The sequence below is a fragment of the Scylla paramamosain genome, chromosome 1 (assembly GCF_035594125.1).
Source record: "Scylla paramamosain isolate STU-SP2022 chromosome 1, ASM3559412v1, whole genome shotgun sequence".
Taxonomy (NCBI): Eukaryota; Metazoa; Arthropoda; class Malacostraca; order Decapoda; family Portunidae; genus Scylla; species Scylla paramamosain.
The window spans coordinates 12,643,041-12,665,626 of NC_087151.1; the positions used below are offsets into that span (position 1 = coordinate 12,643,041).

Sequence of the window (22,586 nt, forward strand, 5' to 3'; positions counted from 1 at the left end):
ATTATAATACCTTATTATAGGAGCAGACTTTCTTTGGTGTTTCCTCAAGGAATTAGTTAGAAAAAATAAGGTTAATTTGTTTGCCAATCCTGAAGGTCACATTACAGTCAGCCATATACCCCATCATATCTATACTCCCTGTGGTGAAGAGGAAATAATTAGTAAAGCCAAATCCTTATTGTTAGCCCAGACAGGAAAAAGAGGCAGTGTCTTATTAGGTCAATTAAGTAATTGAAGAAGGATATGTTACAGTCCATATATATGGACTTAGAGACAATAGAAATAAATCCTGAAGAACCATCACACAATCTCAGTATGAAAGAGTATTACAAACAGCAAAATAAAAAAATAGTAAATATGAGGTAGGACTTTCTTGAAGAAAGGATGTAGTTATATTATCAACAAATCATTACACTGTAAAGAGATGACTCACCAATCAGGTTGAGGAGTAAGGAAAAGCTAAACAAGATATTTAAAAAATAATATGAGGATGACTTATAGAAAAATAGAAGGGCCAGTAAATTATGAAATGGGACATTATTTACCTCATCCTGGATGCACCTTGTATCCCAGCAAGAACAATGTTAAATTGCAATCGTCAAGAGGCCAAAGATCACCAACATGGTGCCCTCAACAATTGTCTTCAACTGTAAATGCATTAGGGAGTACTCTAAATATCTGTGGGTGGCATGAGCATCTACAGGTGTACAAAAACCATCTGAGCTTCCGGAAACAAGCCTTCAGTAATGTCTATAGCCATTATAAGCTCAAGACAGTAAAAAATTAAATAAAAGGTGCATGTTATAAGGATTAAAATGGTCAGCTACCGAATGAAATATCTAGACAAGCAACTATCATGTAATAGTAAAGAAAAGATATAATGCTTCATCACCTTGGTTTTCTACCTCATCCCAAAATCACAGTTATTAAAGCTTTTAGTAGTTGTTTAAGTTTTATTCATTCATTCATACTTTAGAGAAACAAATGAGATATAAGAATAAATAGATATTGTATAACTACCAATCTCTCCACAGTGAATAATCTATCTTAGAATGTGCAGTTAATATCAGACTTAGGCAAACTTCTCATCTCGGTCTTCACATGTGTTGAAAGACAAGTTACACCAATCCGGCACCACATCACTAGCAAGATACTGGTCCCGGTGATAAGACCGCAGCATCACCGCCTCTGTAGCTCCCAGGATGGCACCTAAGAGAGAAAAAATATAAACAATTTCTGTTTATGTCTATTCACATAACTATAGATTCTTATATATATCAATCTGTATACCAGGATAACTTTCTTGCAAAAAAGGAAATGCCTACTCAAGATAATGTGTCCAGACACACACACACAAACACACACACTTAGCTTTAGGATAAATGTTAAGTATTTCCCCACCCCCTCTGTACATTTTCAGTTTGTTAACTGCCTAAAGAATAAACCGTATTATTATTATTATTATTATTATTATTATTATTATTATTATTACACACACACACACACACACACTGCGTAGTGTAGTGGTAAACACATTCGGCTCACAACCAAGGAGGCCTGGGTTCAAGTCCCAAACGCGGCGAGGCAAATGGGTGAGCCTCTTAATGTGTAGCCCCTGTTCACCTAGCAATAAATAGGTACAGGATGTAACCCATGGGGTTGTGGCCTCATTGTCCTAGTGTGTTGTGCGTGAGTGGTCTCAGTCTTACCCAAAGATTGGTCACTATGAGCTCTGAGCTCTTTCTGTAGGGTAACAGCTGGCTGGGTGACCAGCAGACAACTGTAGGTGAATGACACATTCACATTTTCCTTATACAAATAAAACTAAAATATTGGAGAAAGCATAATTTGATGGTATAAACGATAACCACAACCACTTCACTGTGGTGTACTACTGTGTGGCACAGTCAGCTTGAGTGTTTAACCAGAAAGACTACAGGGTAAAAAAATAATGTAAACCATAGAAGATAGAAAAGAAGTTAACAAGAATATTTACAGTGAAAGGCACACAAGGATATGAGTAAGCAGATGCTGGTAAACTGTACAATAAAATTATCCTTTCTAATATTCACCTCCAAGCCAGGATACATAGTTGTCCTTAGCTGGTGGATGGTGCAGCATGAATGATGGAATAGGAAGGATCTGGCAGTACTGTTCTGATGCAGCTGCTGCCCGCACTTCAGCCAGGATGCGATGCTTCATGCCCTTCATGCTGGCTGTGCCCCCAATAATTACCAGGTTCTCAGCAAGTTTGTGTCGGGTGTCAATAGGGCACTGTGAAGGGAAGGCCTGTTGTAAAGTACCACTGCTGCAAAAAAATAATGCTTATTTCTTGAAGGATCAAAGATAATTCTCGCTAATAAGACTGAAACTGTAGAGTCCGTCACATTAACATCATTAAAGATGTAAATAACACTTGTATCATGCTATAACTGTTGAGGAAATACAAGAAAGGCAGGCAATACAAATTAAAGGAAGCAAAATCAGAGAAAGTAAGAAGAAACAACAAAAAGATCTGATGAAGAATATGCAGTACCTGTGAGTAAAAACTTGCAAATTATTTACATTCCATTCCATACATACTGTCAGAAATTCTTACATCAGAAATGAGCATGGATTCTAAATTATTACCATATGAGAGCATTTTTCAATATTTTTAGGATATTTTTGAAGTTTTTGAGCCTAAATAATAATTCTGAATTTCTAACTTGGGAGAAAATATAAAACAATGTAATTTGTTCAGTGTCAAAAATGTATAAACTGAATATGCAGATTCATTCATACTTTCACATTAAAAGTTTGCATATTACAGAAGACCAGCTCTCTCTCTCTCTCTCTCTCTCTCTCTCTCTCTCTCTCTCTCTCTCTCTCTCTCTCTCTCTCTCTCTCTCTCTCTCTCTCTGACATGCACCACATGAATCTCCCCCCTCACCTTCAGGAGGGCATTCAGCACCAAGGTGGCCAGCGTGAGAGCATCCTGGTCCCGCTCAAACAGTGACTCGGCTGCCAACTCCCGCACTGTGCCAGGAATGGTGAGTATGTGGTGGCCTTCCAAGGGGTAGTGCACACTGGGTGGCGGTGGTGGTGGTTCAATGGAACGATCGTACTTGTTGTTTTGTAGGCAGCTACTTCGTTCCAAGGTGCTGACAAAGCAGGTGCGAACTGGGCAAGTGTGAAAGAAAAGCATCTTAATTAATACTCAGTACACTAAAATTACATCTTAATGCCATTACTGTCATCCAACATCCACTTTCCACACAAAAAAGAAAAGATTATACGAAGACTAGGAAAATAAAAAATAAATACCTAATACCATATGTTTGTTTGTTTTTCCCCAATTGATTATCAAGGACTTCCGGCAGCAACAGACCTTCCAACCCTAACTATGATGTCTAATTTTGTTACACTTATCAACACTAACGACAGCATATGGACCTCAATATTTCCATTCCAGTCATATTAACCTTTAGCATCCATTCACAATCATATGCACTTTTTGGCTTCATCAGCAAATACACAGGCTACCACAGCCCATCCATTCAGCTTCGATCTTGCACCTATATTTCCTACTTTATTTTTCATGGTCCTCACACAACAATCCATGAATATATGAAACAACTGTAGCAATATCTCATGTCCTCTTCTTCATACAATGAGCCTTAAAAACACAATGCCAATTTTTTTCCTACAATATGCTTCTCAACCAATATCATGCCATCCTCTATTCTCTTGCTTTTTTTCTTATGCCCTGTTTCACATTTTCTTCACTTCCTTTCAAAACATATAACAAATTTAGGATTCTAAATAGAGACTGACCTTTGAAATAGTTCATAGACTCCAATATGTATTATGAGTAAAAAAACATTTATGATTGGAAAAAAAAAAGGATATAAGTAGATATGGTGAGAAGATATAAACTTGGCTTAGATCCTATAAATTAGTGTGATAAATGTATCCAACCATCCACACATACATAGAAGCATGCATTTATAAGCCACCATCTACTCAAAAACTTTTAAGCTACATATCAATATTAGATGAACAGTTCTTTATCATACACTGACAAATAGCAGTGAGAATAACATCATTGCCTAGAGGGAAAAATTACACCAACCTTCACTTGAACAATAACTATCCATATCTCTCACCTTTAATATCCTCGAGGTATCTGTTAGGAATGTCCTGCATGATGGAAGACAGCCTGTGTTCTGTGCCATCTTCAGTGGTGGCCACAGCTCGATCTAACAGTAGCTCAGAAAGTGACCTGTAGTGCATGGCTTCATATGAGTGCACAGTCTCACATATCATTAAAAATTTAAAGTGTTGATTTCGTTGATACATAAACAGCAAGTTTGGAATCCCTCAATAAATCCACCCTTCCATCATTAAAGCATGTCTATCCATTCTACTCATTCAAATACAACTAGCTAGGAGGTCAGATGTGAGTGAGGTCATGGAGACACTAAAAACACCAGACCAGACCTGCTACCATGCTTTTCTTCCAATACTGTTTGCTATATAGGATACCCAGGTTTCCATTTCAGTGAGGCACTGTATGCTGTACAGGACACTAGACCTTTACAGTTAAAGTGACCAAATGTTGACTGACTACAAGAAATGGTTGAATTAAATTTCCATTCTTCAAAGTCTGCTCCCAAGTACAAAGTGCCTGTCATGATTGCAACACCACTACCCTCATGAAATAGACATCAATCTGTATTGCTTCTGTTTAGCCAAAATTGAGTTTATGAAACACATTAAAGCTTCATGCAATCTATAGTTGTTTCAAAAACTGTTACAATGATAAAACATACTTTTCAATGAGACTGCCCCCAAATGGAAGTGCTTGCCAAGCATGAAACACCACCACTCCCTCATAAATGGGCATCAATGTGGCTTCCTTGTGGCCCAGGTCGAGCACCAGCCCCGTGGTGATTCCCAGTGTCATCAAGGCCACCAAATGTGAAGGGACAAACAAAACTGACAACACCTGAAAGTACAATTTTGAATGATAATTTTAAATTGACTTTGTAAATGTTATGTAGTTATGTCACAGACTCTCACTTCAGAACTGTTTGTTTTGAGAACACAAATATCTCAGTTCTCCACTCATTTCAAAGATCACATCAAGATGCAGATACCACCATGAAAAAGCCTGTGAAATAAACTGAAGTGTACGTAGCATGTGAAACATTTGTAGGAAACACGGTGAACTGTTAGACAGTAGAGCATTAATGGGATGATAAAAAAGCTGTAATGAAGATCACCTCATAGTGACGAAAGAGGACTTTGGCCAAGGTGTTGCGAACAACAGTTGGACACAGCAGGTTCTCCACCACCACAACACGTCTGTCTTTTGGATTCACCAGAAGGCACCTGGAACAAAATAGTAAATCCTTTCCTCAAGATTAATGTGCAATTTTATGAATATTGACAATTCAGGATGATCTGAAAACAGGGAACATTTTTCAACATTGTGTGTTTTCATTACATTTTCTTTCTGACTAATTTTATGAGTATCTCTGATGAATGTTATATAATAGTATTGCTATGTCAGATTAAGATGAAAGATGAAAAACTCTTCAGATGATACATTAATCATAAAAATATACATCAATAGCAATGATCATCATCATCATCATAATAATAATAATAATAATAACAGCAACAACAACAACAACAACAACAACAACAACAACAATGATGATGATGATGATAATCACAGCAACATTAATAATAATAATGACTAACTCACCTAAAATACAACTTGTGGATGAAGTCAACCAGGTGATGTCTCAACTCATTCTCATTTTTATACTGGAACAATGGAATATTCTTGCCTGTCTCACGGCACTTCACCTCCGAACGTGTGATGATGCGTGGTCCATACTCTCCAGCAAAGCCAGCCCTGCAAGGCAATGTATCCAAATTTATATCTCTGTCATTACTGTCCCTGCAGTATTCATAAACAGTGGTTCATGATAGGCACAGGATTGTCTGTTTCCATGCAGCCACAGACTCCATTCTCAACAAGCCCCTTCAAGTGAGCTTCCACACAAACACCATTCCAAAATCACGGAAAAAAAATGGTTCCAATATGATCAGTCTACATGCTCAATGCACACTATTGATAACTGAGGACTCAATCAAAACTGTCACCTGCAAGAAAAAGAAAAGATAAGTATGATCAAATTTTATGAAGCATTAAAAATCCAGTCTCCTCACAGACCATGTGCCTTTTAGCATGGAGAAAGAGGAAAGTGATTTGCTGACTTATATTAATTCTGGCAGGGATCAAGAAGACAAAAGTGTCTTGTTAAGAGATGAAATTATTTTGAGTTAAATGAATAGTCTCAGTACAGGATCAAGTGGATCTGAATGTTGACATAGAGAAGCTCATTATACTGAAAATTTTTGTATGCATGGTCATATCTGTTCCAGTTTAAGAACAAGCAGCCGTGCATCACATGATGTAGCCTGGCCTCCATGCACAGATGATACATGAGGTTATCCCAATCAATAAGCATGAATGTTAGTAATATAGTTTTAGAATCCATTTGTGCTATGAGCAAGCAAATACCATTGTCCAATAATCAGTCTGATACATCCTTCCACTCACAGAAAGTAGTTCATCCAGTTGACTGAATGTTCGATTCTCTAAATCCCACAAATGGTATACAACTTACATAACCCAGTTTTAAGACGTTCCTATACAATGCTCACTATTACATTCACCAGGAATTGGCATGTCAACAGGTTTGTGCTCCCTCCCTCTTTTTTCGCCTTGGGCTGCACATGATGTTGCCTTTTGCCAGGATATAAGGAGATGGCACACCAGATGAGACATCCAGCCAGGTGGCTGTGGCCCACCAGGTGAGTAAAGCCAGCGAGCATGAAAGAAATCACTAATGTGCAGACGTGTCACACATCCAAATAATAGCCAATAGTTTATTATACATGACGGCAAAACTACGCTAGGCGCAAATTGTTTACCAAAATGCCTAGATGGCTGGTAATTACCTGCACAGATTTCTATAAGATTACATGTATATTGGCTATTTTAAAAGATATTGACAGGTTACTTCATCAAATGTCAACCCTAATCAAGTATTCACCATCATACAAATCAAAACATGCCAGTCAAAGCTCTACCTTATTTTGCCTTGCACGCCCCTAACATATTCCGGGAGGGGTGAGTCACCACCACCACCGCCACTTACTTGGTATACGCCGTCCCGATATCCAGCACCACCGTGGTGTTCTTCTCGTTAATGAGCCCAATGCCCCCTAGGCCTTCGAACAGAGGCATGCCGGCTGGTTAACTGACACTAATGGAATCTCCCAGATGATTGTAGTTCTGTTTCACTCGGCTGACACTTCGCCCTCTACTCTTGTTGTTGTTGTTGTTGATTAATATCTCTACAACGGTACTTTCATCTTCTAAATTCAACTTGTAGTTTATACATTATGACTAATTTCTTTTATTATTCCCTCTTTCTGTGACATTTCTTCTGATTTTGCTATATTATGGACACCACCAGATAAATTTGCTTTTTTTTTTCTGCTGCACATATATCGCATTTGTGTTGGTCTATGTAAATTACTGTTTATGTGTCTTAACTTTGAACGTAGAGGATGAGAAACATATGCGATCTTTCTGCTTCTAAAAAAAAATCTTCGAGAGGAGAGTGGAGCAGAGGAATCACGAACATGCTTTCCTTGAGGTGAATTTAGGATGACAGTGTAACAGCAGTATAGGAGAAAGATAATAAATAAATTACCAGTTCGCCCCTGTTATACTAATCGTGAAACATAAAGGCAAACAATGATATTTCAGTCGGGAAGGATGAACTACAACTGATAAACCAATGAAGATACTTCCTCTACGTAAGGCTCATGATTATAACATGGCCCTCCTTGTGATAAATCAAGGAGGATACAGTCTCTATTTACATTTTTCTTACAATGTATCTAAGTTTCCTTGCTTTTAACTGTGGTCTATCATAGCTTGCCTGTAAACTAGAAAGCCTGGCTGTTTACTTCTATAAGCAAATGTGGGGTGGTCTCATAATTTGCCAGTTTGCCATCTAAAAGTTCTCAATAAGTAAATGGGATGATCTTGAAATGACATAAGAGGTGCATCTGAGGGCTAGGTTGGTTAGATTTGGTTTAAACTTATTCATTTCATTAATTTCATTGCTAATCCTTTCATTGTATAGATCACAATTTGAAAACTGTCAATTTTTTCTGAAAAATAAACAGTCAAATGTCTGGAAATTGATAAAGGTAATTTCTTGTTGGGGATTTGATGGAAAAATGCAGGGTGTGGTGCCTGTAAAGTTACTTCCATAATCCCCAACCAATTGTAGTTTGCCCGTAGAAAAGAATGTGGGTGTTTACATCTGGGCGCGCTGGGAGGATTCCGTGGAGGAGAGGCGTTTGGGTTGGGATGCCCTTACTTACACTACAGCAGTTTGTATTTTTATCACCACTACGAGGGCGTACATGAGATACACGGCGTGCAGCTGACGCGCCCCCGCCAGCCATGGACGTGGACCCGCTGTGCATCATTATAGTGAAGAACGGCAGCAGGGGAGACAGGCTGCTGTTCCGATACCCATACTCTGACGAGGTGACGCTGGAGACTAAGATAAAAGGTGTGTGTGGTGACAGAAACAATGTGATGATCTCGCGGCTGTGCAGTTTCGTTTATTGAATTCAATTGCCTTCTTTATTAGAGAATGATTACTTATTTTATTTTATTTTATGTATTAATTAGTTTATTTATTTATTTTATTTATTTTTTTTATTTTATTTTTTCCGTTAGACATCTTGTGAGCCTGTCATTGGCTGACTAAGACTATGACCAGACTAGAAATGGCCACACATGTGGAATTTAAAATAGAAAGAGTTTTGAAACATTGGGTACCCTCAGCCTACCATTAAGATTAACCTAACTAACCTCTGAATGGGAGTCTAAGGGCCTTCAACCCCATGCAGAACAAATCTAATTTAGCAAATCTGGCTTTATTTTTTTCCATTGTGAAACTTTGTGGTCTGCAGTCAGCAGGTGAGGTGGACTTTACATGGGGGTGTCAGTCAGTAATTAACCTTAGAACTTTTTTATGTGTGATTTGCCAAATGAACATTTTATTAATATTTTTAAGGCTCCAGTTTATTGCCAAACTGTTCTTTTTTAAATGTCCATAAGTACCTATAATATGTATATCTTAAAACTCAGAAACTTTATTGTCTTGACAGTATTGTTGCATGCAGTAAACAGAATTTATTTAGAAGTAAACTAAATGCATGAAATTCTCTTCCCTGCAGACAAGCGGCCAACACCATACTCCCTGATCACTGAGGAGAACATTCAGACTCCTCCCGAGCCACACACTTCAAATATTTCCAATGGCAAACTTGTTGGCTTTCATGACAAGGTGAAGAATAAATTTTAACTGGCTAGTCAGTTGCATGTAGATTCATAACCAGTTGATATTGATGATGCATATTATTATGCTATATTGTGTATTCTAATATTCTGATACTCCTCAGACCTTGTCAAACCTCTTTGCTGTTAAGAGTGAACTAAGTGACAGCAAGTTTGAGCTTAAGGTGAATGATGTGAGGTTTGTGGGTCACCCACTGCGCCTCAACCCAACTTTAGTCCGAGTCCCAACTCAGGGCAAGAGGAAGCCCTCCACTATCATTCTTGTCAACATTGTCTTTGCTCTAAAGGTGTGTCATTTATGCTCCATTAACTGAGGTCACAAATGGAGTTTGAATGAATGTTTAATTTATCAAAATTTTATGTTTGATGTTTGAAAAGAAATGAAGAAACAGGCAGGCATCAGTTCGAGCATGACCTGTGATGATTACACATGATCCATAACCATTAGTTAGACACCTCTCTAGCTTGATCTCACCCTGATTATACACTGTAAAAGTGCAATACAAGATATCAGAGGATTATAAAATAGTTTACTAATTATTGTAATAGATTTATATTGTACCTTTGCATTAACTAAATTCAGCATATTCTTTTAGCTTTTCTTGGACATGCTTTTAAAATTAGTGCCTGCTTAGGGTATTCTAAAAAATGTTTGTGGAATTTAAGTTTATAAATTTATACTAGACCTTGGTCACTTATGAATGGCAGTAGCTGATTGGACCAGATTTGAGCAAAGGCATCTTACGCCACATCACAGTTTGCGTATTCATAACTGTTTGTTTCATTTTTATTATGTGCAATCACTCTTCCTTGCTCCACAGATGACAGTCTGCCATCTGTGGAGGAACACATCATCACACTGTCCATTCATCCCATGTGTGGTTTTTGCCATACCCAAATTACTATCATTTCACTGTTGTTCATCTTCTGTTCTCTGCCTGGCCAAATCACTGAAAGCACTCCCTGCTCCACTTGATCAAAGAAGTCTCTTGAAAAAAGTATACCAAGGATTGGGTAATTTATACTGTGATCCTCAAAGGGAAAAGTCATTTAGACTGCAACTTTTTTAGCTAAGGGTCATTTAGGCAGCAATGTTAAGAATCTTTTCCATATCACATCAAAGGTTTAGTATTCATGTAAAGATTGGACTCTATATTTGTATTATTGTCATTGTTTCATGTGAGCACCAAATGAAAAAAATACCATGACACAACTTTGTAGATTAATTCTATGTTCTTTTTAGAAATAACACTGATTGCAATTGGTATTCCAGGCAACTATTAACCATGATGTTGTCAATTGCTACCATGACCTCAGTAAACGGCTGGGCATTGCTCTACGCCATGAAGAATATCGTTGTCAGTTCCTGTCTTCTCAAGCCAAGATAATGCTTGCAGCTCATGATGAGGTATATATTTTATCATCTTGCAGACTATTGGTTCATTCCTTGACGTTGTTAAGGAAAAGATTTTTTGGGCTCATGCAGCTTTCATGTGTGCTATCTATAATACTCATTTTTCTTCCCCAGGCTACTCAGCTCCCAGAAGATGGTCAAGTCTCTCCCTTCCAGCTTATCCTGGATCGCAGTCTTCTGGCCCAACACCTCAAGCAAGCCTATGATGAGTAAGGGAACTAAGGTTTTCAAAGTTGTATCTGCCCTTATTTTCATATGGAATAAGTCCAAAAAACTCAGTATATCAGCTGCCTTATACCAAAATTTTTTATTTGGATAGCCTGTTATGTTACTCGTTTATAACATTTCCTCCACAATCTGGAAGATAACTCTCTTCAAAGTGTCTGGCAAAACACTGAGCTCAAATACACTTGTAGTTAAACATTATTTAAGATTCCACATATATGTTATTCTTCCATCAGGTTATGTGGTTCAGGTATTGTTCAGCTCCGACTTAACAACTGGATTGAAGTTAGTTTCTGTTTGCCACAGAAAGTGCACCGCAGCTTAGCAACAGGACTGCCAGTTGATGTAAGCTATCTATCTATCTATCTATCTATCTATCCATCTATATATCTGTCTATCTATCTATATATACACCAGGCAATCCCACATGGGGTTGTTCAGACAAGCACCACAATCATACACACATCATTCACACTCTTACCCTTGTTGGGCTAAGAGATAAACCAATGATCAGAAATTAGGCCTGAATAAATTTGGTGATTATAGAGATTATTTTCTTGGGTGTACATAACAGGGAAGATATTTAAGACAGTTTCTGAAATAATAGTTTCAAAACTAAAAAATAGTTTGTTAGCAAGCTATAAAGTATATCTTGTGTTTCTCTAAGCTGTTTCCTAACTCTGGCTTGCAAATTTTATCTGTCAATATTGTGCAATAGAGATACTGTAAGAACTGCATTTTGTAGGAAAATATTGAAAACTGGTATTTGTGTATTTTACATAACCAAAGATTAATGGCTTTTATTTCATTCCAGTGTGAGGGTCTACTGAAGGGACTGAAAGCCTTGAAGCCATACCACACCTTCCTGCTGTTGGTTGAACGTGCAGAGCTGCTGCATTCCCTCTCCCCTGATGCTTCCCCAGCCCTGTGGAGACTCCTGCATGTAGAGGAGTCCCATCTCACACCATTCTTTACATTGGCAGCAGATGCTGACCTGACCCTCACTCAGGTCTTCATGGTTAGTGTGTGACATGAGGTGATGGAAACTTGTGGATGGTAAAGGAAGAGATTAACGCAAGTTTCTTTGGTTGAAGATACATAAGATATTAAAATTAGTGATAAGCATCAGGTTCAAATTGCCTTAATGAAAACATAGATTGTATTTTTGTGTTTACATATTTGTGTGGCTCTTTTTCTCAACTGCTGTCATTGTAGGTAAATCAGCCTGGTATACAGATAAAGATAAACCAGTGTCAGCAATGGTAGTGTTGTTAATGACACACACACACACACACACACACACACACACACACACACACACACACACACACACACACACACACACACACACACACACACACACACACACACACACACACACACACACACACACACTAAATACAAGAAAATGAGAAGCTACAGTATGTGAACATAGTCCTAGGATGATAAACATACATAGGTTGCTAGGCAACAGATTCCCATGTGAGGAGAGAAAACAATGAAGCTATGGTCAGAGAACAAAATACATAAACTATTTTTTTTACCTTGGTTCTGGTCACTTCAGAATCATTGTGAGTCTTCTTGCTAGCACTATGGTGGACTAAACAACTTATACATTCTGATCTCTAGATTTGTATGAAAAGCAAGTTCTTTTATATACATGTTACATATTAGGATTTTTCTTATGTGAGGCTTGACTTTGTATTCCTGTGTTTGGTCTTCAGTTGGTGGGTCACCTGGTGTACTGGGGCAAGGCAACCATTATCTACCCAGTGTGCAGTACAAATGTGTATGTGCTTTCTCCTCATGCACCAACTGTTATGTGAGTGTTTGGGAGTGGTATATATGGGAATGTACACTTTAGTATTTAACTGATATCATATAAAGATTTGTTTTTATTGTCCCACTTACCTGAATACTTGCCTCAATCATTGTACTACCAAACAAAGATAATTTTTGGTGAACCATGGGACTGCATGCTGCACACTTCTCTGTAAAATAATCATGAATATATTACATAGAATAGTGGATTTTTTTTTCTCTCTCTCTCTCACAGAAAAAGAGATGCATGGAATATTGTTGATAGATAGGTGTTGTTATTGATGAATATTTTCATCCCCCAGAAACAGCCAGTTGGCTGATACCTTCCGTGACGAGTTCCCAGGAGCTTCACTTCACGTCATGTTAGCAGATTTTTCCCTCCCAACATCATTGAGTGACAAATGCCATCCTATAAATTCACCTATTCAGCAGGTAGCTTGCTTCTAACTCTTATGGGAAGATGTTACTTTGTAACTGACAAAAGTTCATCCGTTGTTATATTTGTCAGGTATGTTGCTTTTCTATTTTGTCTGATCCAAGATTTAGATTTTTGAGACTAATTAAATTTATCTCCAGCAAGAGCAAGTGCAGCAAATACTGTGGCTGCTAAAGCATGGTTTGCTGCAGCAGCTGCACACCTATGTTTACTTAGCACCCACCCTCACATTGGACACTGACAACTCAAGAGGAAGCAGCCGAGAGATTGGCGGGACAGGACCTCTGGGGAGTCATGGCACCAGCTCCCCAGCCAGCACCAGCATCCCCACCCCAACAGTGCATGAGCCTCCACCCCTCTCTCAGGAACCTACCTCACTGACCTCCCAGCAGCCGCCTGGCCACCACCCTGACATAACTCAAGACGCCCTCCACCGGGCAGCAGTGCAGCTCAGCCATCCTGCCTCAGAGAGTGACCTGGGCTCAGGTGAGCAGTGTGCTTTAGCTACCCATGCAATATATAACAGTACATAACTCACATCACTAATGGTTTACTGGCCTTATTAAGATTGTCTGTATGCCCATCTGCATAGTTGTATCATTGTTTGTTAGTTTAGCTTACAATAAACTATGAAACAAAATATTGATTCACCAATGTTTTGTCACAGTTTGCAGTGATGAGAGGAGTCCCAGTCCTGGTGTGACCCTCGGCACTACTCCAGAGCTCTCAGTCCACCACCAGCTAGACTCTTTGTTGTCTCTAGCAGAGAAGGAAATGGTGATGAAGGTGGAGGCAGCACAAAATCCAGAAGACCTTAAGCTGTTTGCTAAGTTAGTATTTATTTTCATTCTCTAGTAATTCAGTATCTAATGTGTATTCATATACATAACAGGCTGACATTATTCTTAAAGGCTGGGATGGCTAAGACAAGATACTGGATATCATCCACCACAGATTTAAAAGCTAATGAGATGGAGATGAGTGCTGAGGTCATTCACAGCTATAACATGTCTCCAATTTCACCTTAACCTTTTATATTCATGTATATATAGAACACTTGGTACCTCTGCACCCTCATATGACTTCCTGTTTGTTTTCATTCCACAGGACTTATAGCCAAATACTATTCTGTCTTGCTTAATTTGTTTTGTACTTCACCTCTGCATCTTTTTTCTCCATCCTCAGCAAGATAGCTGAAACAGTTTATCTCATCAAGCAACTCATCATTCAAAACTGCATTCATCATCCTACCATCTAATATCTTCATGCATCTCAGTGGTTCACTCTTAGTCTCATTTATTCTTGTACCCTTCCAAATTTTCTACTAGCCAGATCAGTTTCTCCTCTGAATCAGCTGTGAGTGCAGTATCATAGTAGCTAATTCATATTTCACTCCCAGCATTCACCAAACTCTAGCCTTTATTTAACATTCTTTTAATTTGTGATGAGTAATTGATCCCTTATGGATACTCCCATGCAGACTGTGTGTGTACTTCCGAGGGCACCACCACCTAGAGGAGATAATGTACCGGGCCAATCTGCGGCGCTCCACGCTGCTGCACCTCATTGAAAAGTTCCGGCCAGTACTGATCACCTGCCAGCACCCTGATGACTCCATCACCCTCTTCTCCTACACCAAGTGATACTGACAATCATTAATGTTCACTCTATTACAAACACATCTCATCAGTCACAAAATCTACTCCCTAATACCCTTTATTTTTCACCTTTCCTTTTGTTGTCTTATATCTGATATTTCCAAGGTATTTGTTGGTAAAGTGCAGTTTTTTTAAATGAACTCCCAACCATTACAGATTCAGTTAAGAAAAAATCCTGAATGCATACTAAATACAATTATTTGAAAAAAAAATTAACAAATTAAGTAAATGACAAGTAGCAATTACAACAATAGATTAGCCATCAAATAATTATGGTTTATGATATGAATGCTCATGATATTGATAAATAATCCTTAATAGTTACCTGGACAGCAGTGACCCAACAGCCACAGTTCAGTCCCACAGTGCCGCTTTTCATTACACTGAGCTTTCTTCAGTCAAGATTTGCTGTTCTCCATGTCCACAAGAAGTGATGTCAGGTCTGGTTTCATAAAGATGCCCAGACCAGCAATTGTTACAAGAGGAGCCCACCTATTTTAGCACACTGAAAGATGGCTGTCATCAATTAAGCCAAATGTTTCCAGTCTTGTTATAAATTTTATCACCAAAACATGTATGGTGTACTTTATAGGATCCAAAGTAACTTTCAGAACAGGGTACTTGAAGCTGCAAAGAAAGCAGGTGATACTAACTTATCTATGCTACAAATGACTATACCCTTTGGTATACATATATGTAGGCCTCTTCTTTTTTGTTGTTTTTATGCTGTTTATTAGTTGACGATATGTTTGCCATATTGTTATATTATTGTGTGCTGTGTTTTTATATTTTACCAAAGAAAAGTATCGTTATACTTTACTGAAATGTTTGGAGCTGGACTCGCCTCTTAGTGCAAATATGTGCACTGTATTTCATAGAGAAATTATGCAATGCTTTTGCATTTATCAGTGATTGCTGCTATATACATGGAGTGTATCACTTGTAAAAGTGAGGACTCTGTTGTATGCTGTATTTGTTTATCTACAATAGATATTTATATTAATGTATGTATATTTGTAAACTTGGAATATAAATATATTTATTATCAATGAAAGTTCTACATAACCTTATTTTCTTTGAATAAGAAATTATTCATACTGAAAAATTTGAGTCAATTGCTTATTATAATACTGCTTGAGTAGTATGTATGTGATTTATAAAGTGAAACCGACTTTCAAAGTAATTTTTTAAAGTGTATCCTAGGGAAGGACATTCATTCATAAAGGCATCACAGAGGTGTCAGGTGGGTTAACACAGCAAAGGGATGTCCGCCTATGTGAAGAAAATGCAAAGCTTAATCATAATATTTAACCTGCTAAGTGCCAGCGGACCATTATGTATAGACACATTATTAAGTCATGCTTAGCACCAGTTCATAATATTTAGCTAATAGGCATAAAAAAAAAAAAAGGCTGCAAACAGTAAAACCTAAAGTAGAGGTAATGGGTGATAAGCTTACCATTCCCACCCTTGCCAGAGCGATCAGCCTAATGCGACATTCGGTCACGTTTCCCAGCGGTTCATGTTATTTACCTACAAGATTTGGTGGGGGGGGGAGGGAGAAGAATAAGGCTACTAGTAATTAGTAAAAGTAAAACCTAATATAGAGATAAAGGGTGATACGCTTACCATTCCCAAACCCATTCCTGAGCAGTCAACAGTACCTCAGAAAATTAAAACACCCCGTAGGTGAGTGGAGGAGGTGCAAAGTGGTTCTCTGCGTGCATTCATACATCCGGGAGTGCCACACATTGCTCTATTATTTACACTAAGAAAGAGAAGAGGTAAAAAAAGATCACTGGATGCGTGTACAATGTTGTATTTATTTTTACCGAGGAACCTGTCGAATAGGGGACGTTGACCATGGATTTTTTTTTTCTGGGCAATACAAAGCATATATATATATATATATATATATATATATATATATATATATATATATATATATATATATATATATATATATATATATATATATATATATATATATATATATATATATATATATAAAATGCACACTGCAGGTGCCAGGGTTAAACAAAATCTGAGGATAAATGTCTTGAAATTTGCTTATTGAGGCCGTTCAAGTCAAAGGCAGGAAATATAAAAGACTGGCGGGCAGGAAGTGTCAGAGCGTATAGTTATTGTATTAGTTGTGATTACTACTTCTAGGTATATATCTTTTTTCATATTACCACTTGTGTGTTCACAATTAACATCCATTCATATCCATGTGCTAACAGTCAAAATCTGTAATGTTAAACTTACACGTAGCTAGCTATGTATCTGCGCAAACACCGCATCTCTCACCCACATATGGTTTTCCTGGTGCGTGCATTGCGAGCACCATAAATTGCATCCACACAAAATATATAACAAACTCACTCCCTGACCTGCTGAATGGGACTTATCAAAACAGGTTCTGTGGATGAATGACTTGAACTCTAAAATTGCCACGAAAGTCTACGCCGTTGGTACTCACAATTTCATCATTTCAGTCATAGATTTAGATTTTGAATTTAAAAGAATCTGCTTTCACCCGAAGATTAACTAGATGAAGTATATAAGAGTTACTATAATGACTTTTTCCAGACTGACTGATTAATTAAATGGAATAGAAATAAAAAAAAAAAGTTTACCGGTGGGGTACGCAAGAGTAAAGTTTTCATCAGCGTGCGGGTGAAGGGCGGATATTAAGGTAATAAATAAGAGAAGAGAAACCAACCGTAAACTGAAAGGATAAAAAATAAAGAATAAAGGAAGAAAGTGAAAGAGCAATTGAAGTCCCGTGAGATATACAGAATCAGTAAATAGAATCAGATAGCAAGAGGGATTTTTTCATCTGGTATTCCTCTTTCAATGATTTCTTACTATTTCCTTAAATGACATATAGTACATAGTTTTTATTTTATTTTCTCTCTTCTTTTATTATTGTTATTATTATTATTATTATTATTATTATTATTATTATTATTATTATTATTATTATTATTACACTATGCAACAAAATTTCACTTTTGTATTGTCCTTGGCCCCAAATCATGATTTTCCAGTTGTTTCCATCTAAACAAAATAGAAAAAAAGTTATTTTGATCCTAAAACTTTGCTTTTGTGGGTAGAACAACGAATTTCCATTTTTGCCTTATTTCATTATAGTATGGGTTACTGTTGGTTTTAATGTCAGATAAAGACCTTTGCGAAATCTCAGTTGCTTATCTAATTGCTTTTGAAATGTTGAAAATAAGTTAAAACAATAAAAGAAAGAATATAAGGTATTCTAAAAATTTTCAATTCTAATAAAATCATTCTTGAATTAATCAGATCTAGGAAGAAATTTCTCATAATTAGAAGAATTTGCTTACATTTCAGAAATCTCAAATCTTCCAGAATGTTCTACCAGACACTTAGAAATTTCTAGAGCATTTTAGAACATCCTATTCAATGTAAACATTTCCAGAATATTCTAGAGCTTTTTAGAATACAGTAGAAATATGTAGAAGTATCAAGAATGTTCTAGAATCTACAAGAGTTTTCTAGAATGATTCAGAATAGTCTAGAGTAGGTTCAAGAATATTCTAGAAAGATTGAGAAATTCTGGAATACATTCTAGAAAGACTAAGAATATTCTAGAGTACTGCTTGACAATATGAAAGTAGAGGTTTGCAAACCACCAATCAGTTCTGCTTTGGCTGCCTGAGAAGACACTTCACAAGAGGTGAAATGGCATCAAGAAGTTGCAGTCATTCTCCAGATGCATTCTGCTACGTATGTGGTCAATTCATCAAGACGAGAGCAAAAACTTCTCTGTGACAGCATCTGGAAAAATGTGTGAAGCTTGCAAAGCATATTTTGCTGTGCCAGTTGGGGACCAAAACGAGACCTGGGCACCTCATTTTGCTTGTGAGCTTTGTAAGAGAACATTAGAGGGTAAAATAGCTGTTAGTTTTTCAAGAGTAAAATTCATTTAAGAATTAAGAATAAAAATAAAATAAGTTTAACAGAAACTCATACTGTTGTTCTTTTACAGGATGGTATAGAGGGGAAAAACAGAGCCATGAAATTTGCTATTCCTGGAATATGGCGTGAACCTACTGATCACAACTGACTGCTTCTTCTGCATGACGGATCCTTCCAAACGCCGATGTGAGAAAAATGCACCTGCTGTTTTCTGTCCAGACATTCCATCTTCCATTTCACCAGTGCCACACAGTGCTGATCTTCCGGTACCAGCTCCTCCAAAAAGAAGTCAACTATTAGAAAAAAGCAGCAAGTCAGATGAGCTAAACAGAGAGGAAGACTGTGACATCACAGACACAGTTATAGTTAGGAGGAATCCTTACTATCCAAACCAAAGAGACCTCAATGTTTGACAAAGTTAAATGGTGAGCTTTTGATTTCAAGGCTGAAGGAATGGGATTTACTTGATGATAATGTGCAAGTAACCAACCAAAGAAAGCGTCACAAACATTTCTCCAGCTTCTTTGCAAAGGACAGGCTATGCTACTGCAATTATGTATCAGGCTTGTTTGATGCTATTGGAATTGTTTGCAATGCAGATGAATGGAGATTCTTCATTGACAGCTCCTCCAAAAGCCTGAAAGCTGTACTTCTGCACAATGGAAACAAGTATCCATCTCTGCCTCTTGTTCATTCTGTACATCTTAAGGAGGACCACGGCAGTGTAATGCTTCTACTGGAAACTTTGAACTACAGCAGAAGTTAATGGAGACTTCAAGATGGTGGCTTTCTTGATGGGACTGCAAGGACGTTTTACCAAGAATCCCTGTTTGCTTTGCCTTTGGGACAGTAGAGACAAAGCAGCACATTGCCAGAGAAAGCACTGGCCTCCAAGGACTGACACTATGGTGGGAGCACACAATATCAAACATGAGCCATTGGTGAATCCTCAAAAGATTTTGTTTCCTCCACAACACATCAAACTGGGTCTCATGAAACAGTTTGTTACAGCTCTTGACAAGGAGTCTGCTGCCTTCAAATATCTTCAAGACTTCTTTCCTAAGCTTTTAGAGGCAAAGGTGAAAGCTGGTATCTTCATTAGACCACAAGTAAGGAAAATTATGGAGTGCTCAGAATTTCTACAGAAGCTCACAGAAAAGGAGAGAGAGAAAAAAAAAAAAAAAACTTGGGAATGTTTCATTGCTGTAGTACAGAGCTTTCTTGGCAACAATTATATGGAACCGGTTGAAGCTTTAGTGAAAAGCTATGGTAAGATGGGTTGCAGAATGTCCTTGAAGATCCATATCCTAGATGCTCACCTCGACAACTTCAAGGAGAATATGGGAACATATTCAAAGGAACAAGGGGAGCGCTTCCACCAAAACATAATGAACTTTGAACAGAGATATCAGGGATCCTTCAATGAAAACATGATGGCAGACTACATTTGGGGCTCACACGTGAAAGTGATTTGTTGTATTCACGCAAATCAAGAAAAACTGTTCATTTTTAATCCTAAAGATTAGTTTCAAAAGTTTTAAAATAAATTTTTGTGTCACTTGAATTTATGTTTTTTGTTTTCTGTTCAAAAAGGGTGAAAATAATGAAATTTAGCAATTTTGGAGAAAAAAATCTAAAAGCCACAAAAGCAAGGTTTGACAGGAATAATGTTCATTTTCTATTGTTTTGCAATGAAAAGAATTGGAAAATAACACTTGCTTGTCAAAGACAAAAATCGTGTTACATAATGATATTATTATTATTATTATTATTATTATTATTATTATTATTATTATTATTATTATTTACATTTCGGCACAAAAAAAGGGAGGGGGGGAAGGATCGTTAAAGGTTTAGCCCTAAAATCAACAGTCTTCAGCACCACACAACCAAGCCATTAGATAGCCAGTCATAAAAGAATAAATATTTACTACGTAAATAAATAGATAAGTAAATAAATAAATACATTAAATAGACAAAAGAAAGTGAAATAAAATGAGATAAATAAATAAATAGATAAATACATCAAATAATAAAAATTAGAGTTTAAAGGATTCTTCTAACATTACAGGACCAGACGTTAGAGTAATGACTGGAATCTATAATCGATATTCATAAATCCCCCCAAAAAACTTTCTCTTATGAAATCAGAGAAATGTTTTGCTCTCTAGATTTTCCTCTTTTTCCTTTTCATCTTATACAGTTTTTGTAAAGGCAGGATCGGTGATGTTTGGGTAATATTTTTGGTACTGAAAGTTTTTGCATACTTATATGTGCGGTTTAGTGTATGTAAATTTCAATCTTATTTAATTATTTTCAACTGTCATAGATTTGCAAAACTAAAAAGGGAAAATTATTCCTTTCTAAACTGTTCTTGTGCTTCAGTTATGTGACCCCGCTCTTCCAGTAGCACATGCACTCTGTTAAAAAGCTGTCCTCGTTCAAGCCATTCTCAGTCAAGTTGTACATACCTGAAAAGAAAGAAAGACAACTCTCTTCCTTCACACAAAACTACAAGCACCTAATTACACACACATAACCTTCACTCAGAATTCAAAATAATTATGGCGACTCTTACACCAGTCTCGGAGTCCCCATCTGGGGAGGGGACCACAAATGTCCACAGGTCGGACTGTTCTTCTGGTATCGACCCTAAGTGTCTTGACACCCCCCTCAACTTTTTCTTCATTAACTTCTGCAACATTTGCGGTCTTACCTCTAATTTTCAATCTGTAGAACACCACCCCTCCTTTACTAAACCTCATCTTCTTTTTCTCACTGAAACACAGGTGTCTGAGGCAACTGACAGTATCCCCTTTTCTGTTTCCTCCTACTTTCTCTATCCTAATTTTCGATCCAAAGCTGGATGTTGCGTTTATTTGCGCAACGACTTAACCTGCTCTCGCGCCCACGCTCTTGAATTTTTCGAGTTTTCCACCATCTGGCTACGACTACAGAGTCACTCTCAAACTAAATTTATCTGTGCTGTATACCTCTCACCTAACTCCTCTGACTATAAGAAATTCTTTGACTACTTAACTTCCAAAGTGGAGCACATTCTGACTCTTTTCCCTTTTGCGGAGATCCCCATTCTTGGAAACTTCAATGTTCACCACCAGCTTTGGCTTTCCTCTCCCTTCACTGACCATCCTGGTGAACTAGCCTTCAAATTTGCTATCCTCCATGACCTAGAGCAATTGGTGCAACACCCTATTCGTATTCCTGACCGTCAGACTACGCTGTGCAGTTCGGGTCCTCACATTACAGGAAAGATATAGGTCTATTAGTACAGTACAGAGGAGAATGACTAAAAGGATACAGGGGATGAGGAGTATTCCTTACGAGGAGAGATTGAAGCTGTTAAATTTACATTCTTTAGAGAGACGTAGGTTAAGAGGGGACCTGATAGAAGTCTTTAAGTGGTATAAGGGTTATAACAAGGGGGATGTAGGCAAATTCTTAGGATCAGCAACCAGGATAGAACAAGAAATAACGGGTTCAAGCTTGAAAAATTTAGGTTTAGGAAGGAGATAGGAAGAAACTGGTTCTCAGATAGAGTGGCAGATGAGTGGAACGGACTCAGTTGTTAGTGCTAGGACATTAGGGAGCTTAAAGAGAAGATTA

At 37.5% G+C, this 22,586-nt stretch overlaps 2 protein-coding genes across 4 annotated transcripts; one reads left to right on the forward strand and one right to left on the reverse strand.

Annotated features, from left to right (window-relative positions):
* Positions 1–14: 14 nt before the first annotated feature.
* LOC135100792 (actin-related protein 10-like) lies at positions 15–7,418 on the reverse strand. The gene is made up of 8 exons (XM_064004117.1): positions 7,221–7,418; positions 5,756–5,908; positions 5,268–5,376; positions 4,815–4,990; positions 4,149–4,264; positions 2,933–3,162; positions 2,073–2,274; positions 15–1,209 (listed from the first exon to the last, which is right to left on the reverse strand). The coding sequence occupies exons 1-8, from the start codon at positions 7,307–7,309 to the stop codon at positions 1,073–1,075; spliced, it is 1,212 nt and encodes a 403-aa protein (XP_063860187.1). The 5' UTR covers positions 7,310–7,418; the 3' UTR covers positions 15–1,072.
* A 956-nt stretch (positions 7,419–8,374) lies between these two features.
* Positions 8,375–16,059, forward strand: LOC135100768 (GATOR1 complex protein NPRL3-like). 3 transcript variants are annotated; one of them, XM_064004066.1, is made up of 13 exons: positions 8,376–8,657; positions 9,064–9,102; positions 9,331–9,440; positions 9,556–9,738; positions 10,725–10,859; positions 10,980–11,074; positions 11,327–11,435; positions 11,905–12,108; positions 12,815–12,912; positions 13,214–13,343; positions 13,488–13,833; positions 14,015–14,177; positions 14,828–16,059. In XM_064004066.1, exons 2-13 carry the CDS (start codon positions 9,087–9,089, stop codon positions 14,988–14,990), a joined length of 1,752 nt encoding a protein of 583 aa, XP_063860136.1. In that variant the 5' UTR covers positions 8,376–8,657; positions 9,064–9,086; the 3' UTR covers positions 14,991–16,059. The 3 variants fall into 3 exon arrangements, with proteins under 3 accessions (XP_063860147.1, XP_063860136.1, XP_063860126.1); XM_064004056.1 differs by lacking the exon at positions 9,064–9,102; XM_064004077.1 differs by lacking the exons at positions 9,064–9,102; positions 10,725–10,859 and having other exon boundaries at positions 8,375–8,657.
* Positions 16,060–22,586: the final 6,527 nt, after the last annotated feature.

Excerpts from the sequence above, each read along its gene's own strand:
- LOC135100792 (XM_064004117.1), bottom strand. The coding sequence starts at position 7,309 with ATGCCTCTGTTCGAAGGCCTAGGGGGCATTGGGCTCATTAACGAGAAG. Across the intron at positions 4,991-5,267 it reads TCCTCTTTCGTCACTATGAG|GTGTTGTCAGTTTTGTTTGT; the intron begins GTGATCTTCATT and ends TTGTACTTTCAG. Across the intron at positions 4,265-4,814 it reads GGGGGCAGTCTCATTGAAAA|GTCACTTTCTGAGCTACTGT; the intron begins GTATGTTTTATC and ends CATGCACTACAG.
- LOC135100768 (XM_064004056.1), top strand. The coding sequence starts at position 8,546 with ATGGACGTGGACCCGCTGTGCATCATTATAGTGAAGAACGGCAGCAGG. Across the intron at positions 11,075-11,326 it reads CTCAAGCAAGCCTATGATGA|GTTATGTGGTTCAGGTATTG; the intron begins GTAAGGGAACTA and ends TTCTTCCATCAG. Across the intron at positions 13,344-13,487 it reads TAAATTCACCTATTCAGCAG|CAAGAGCAAGTGCAGCAAAT; the intron begins GTAGCTTGCTTC and ends ATTTATCTCCAG.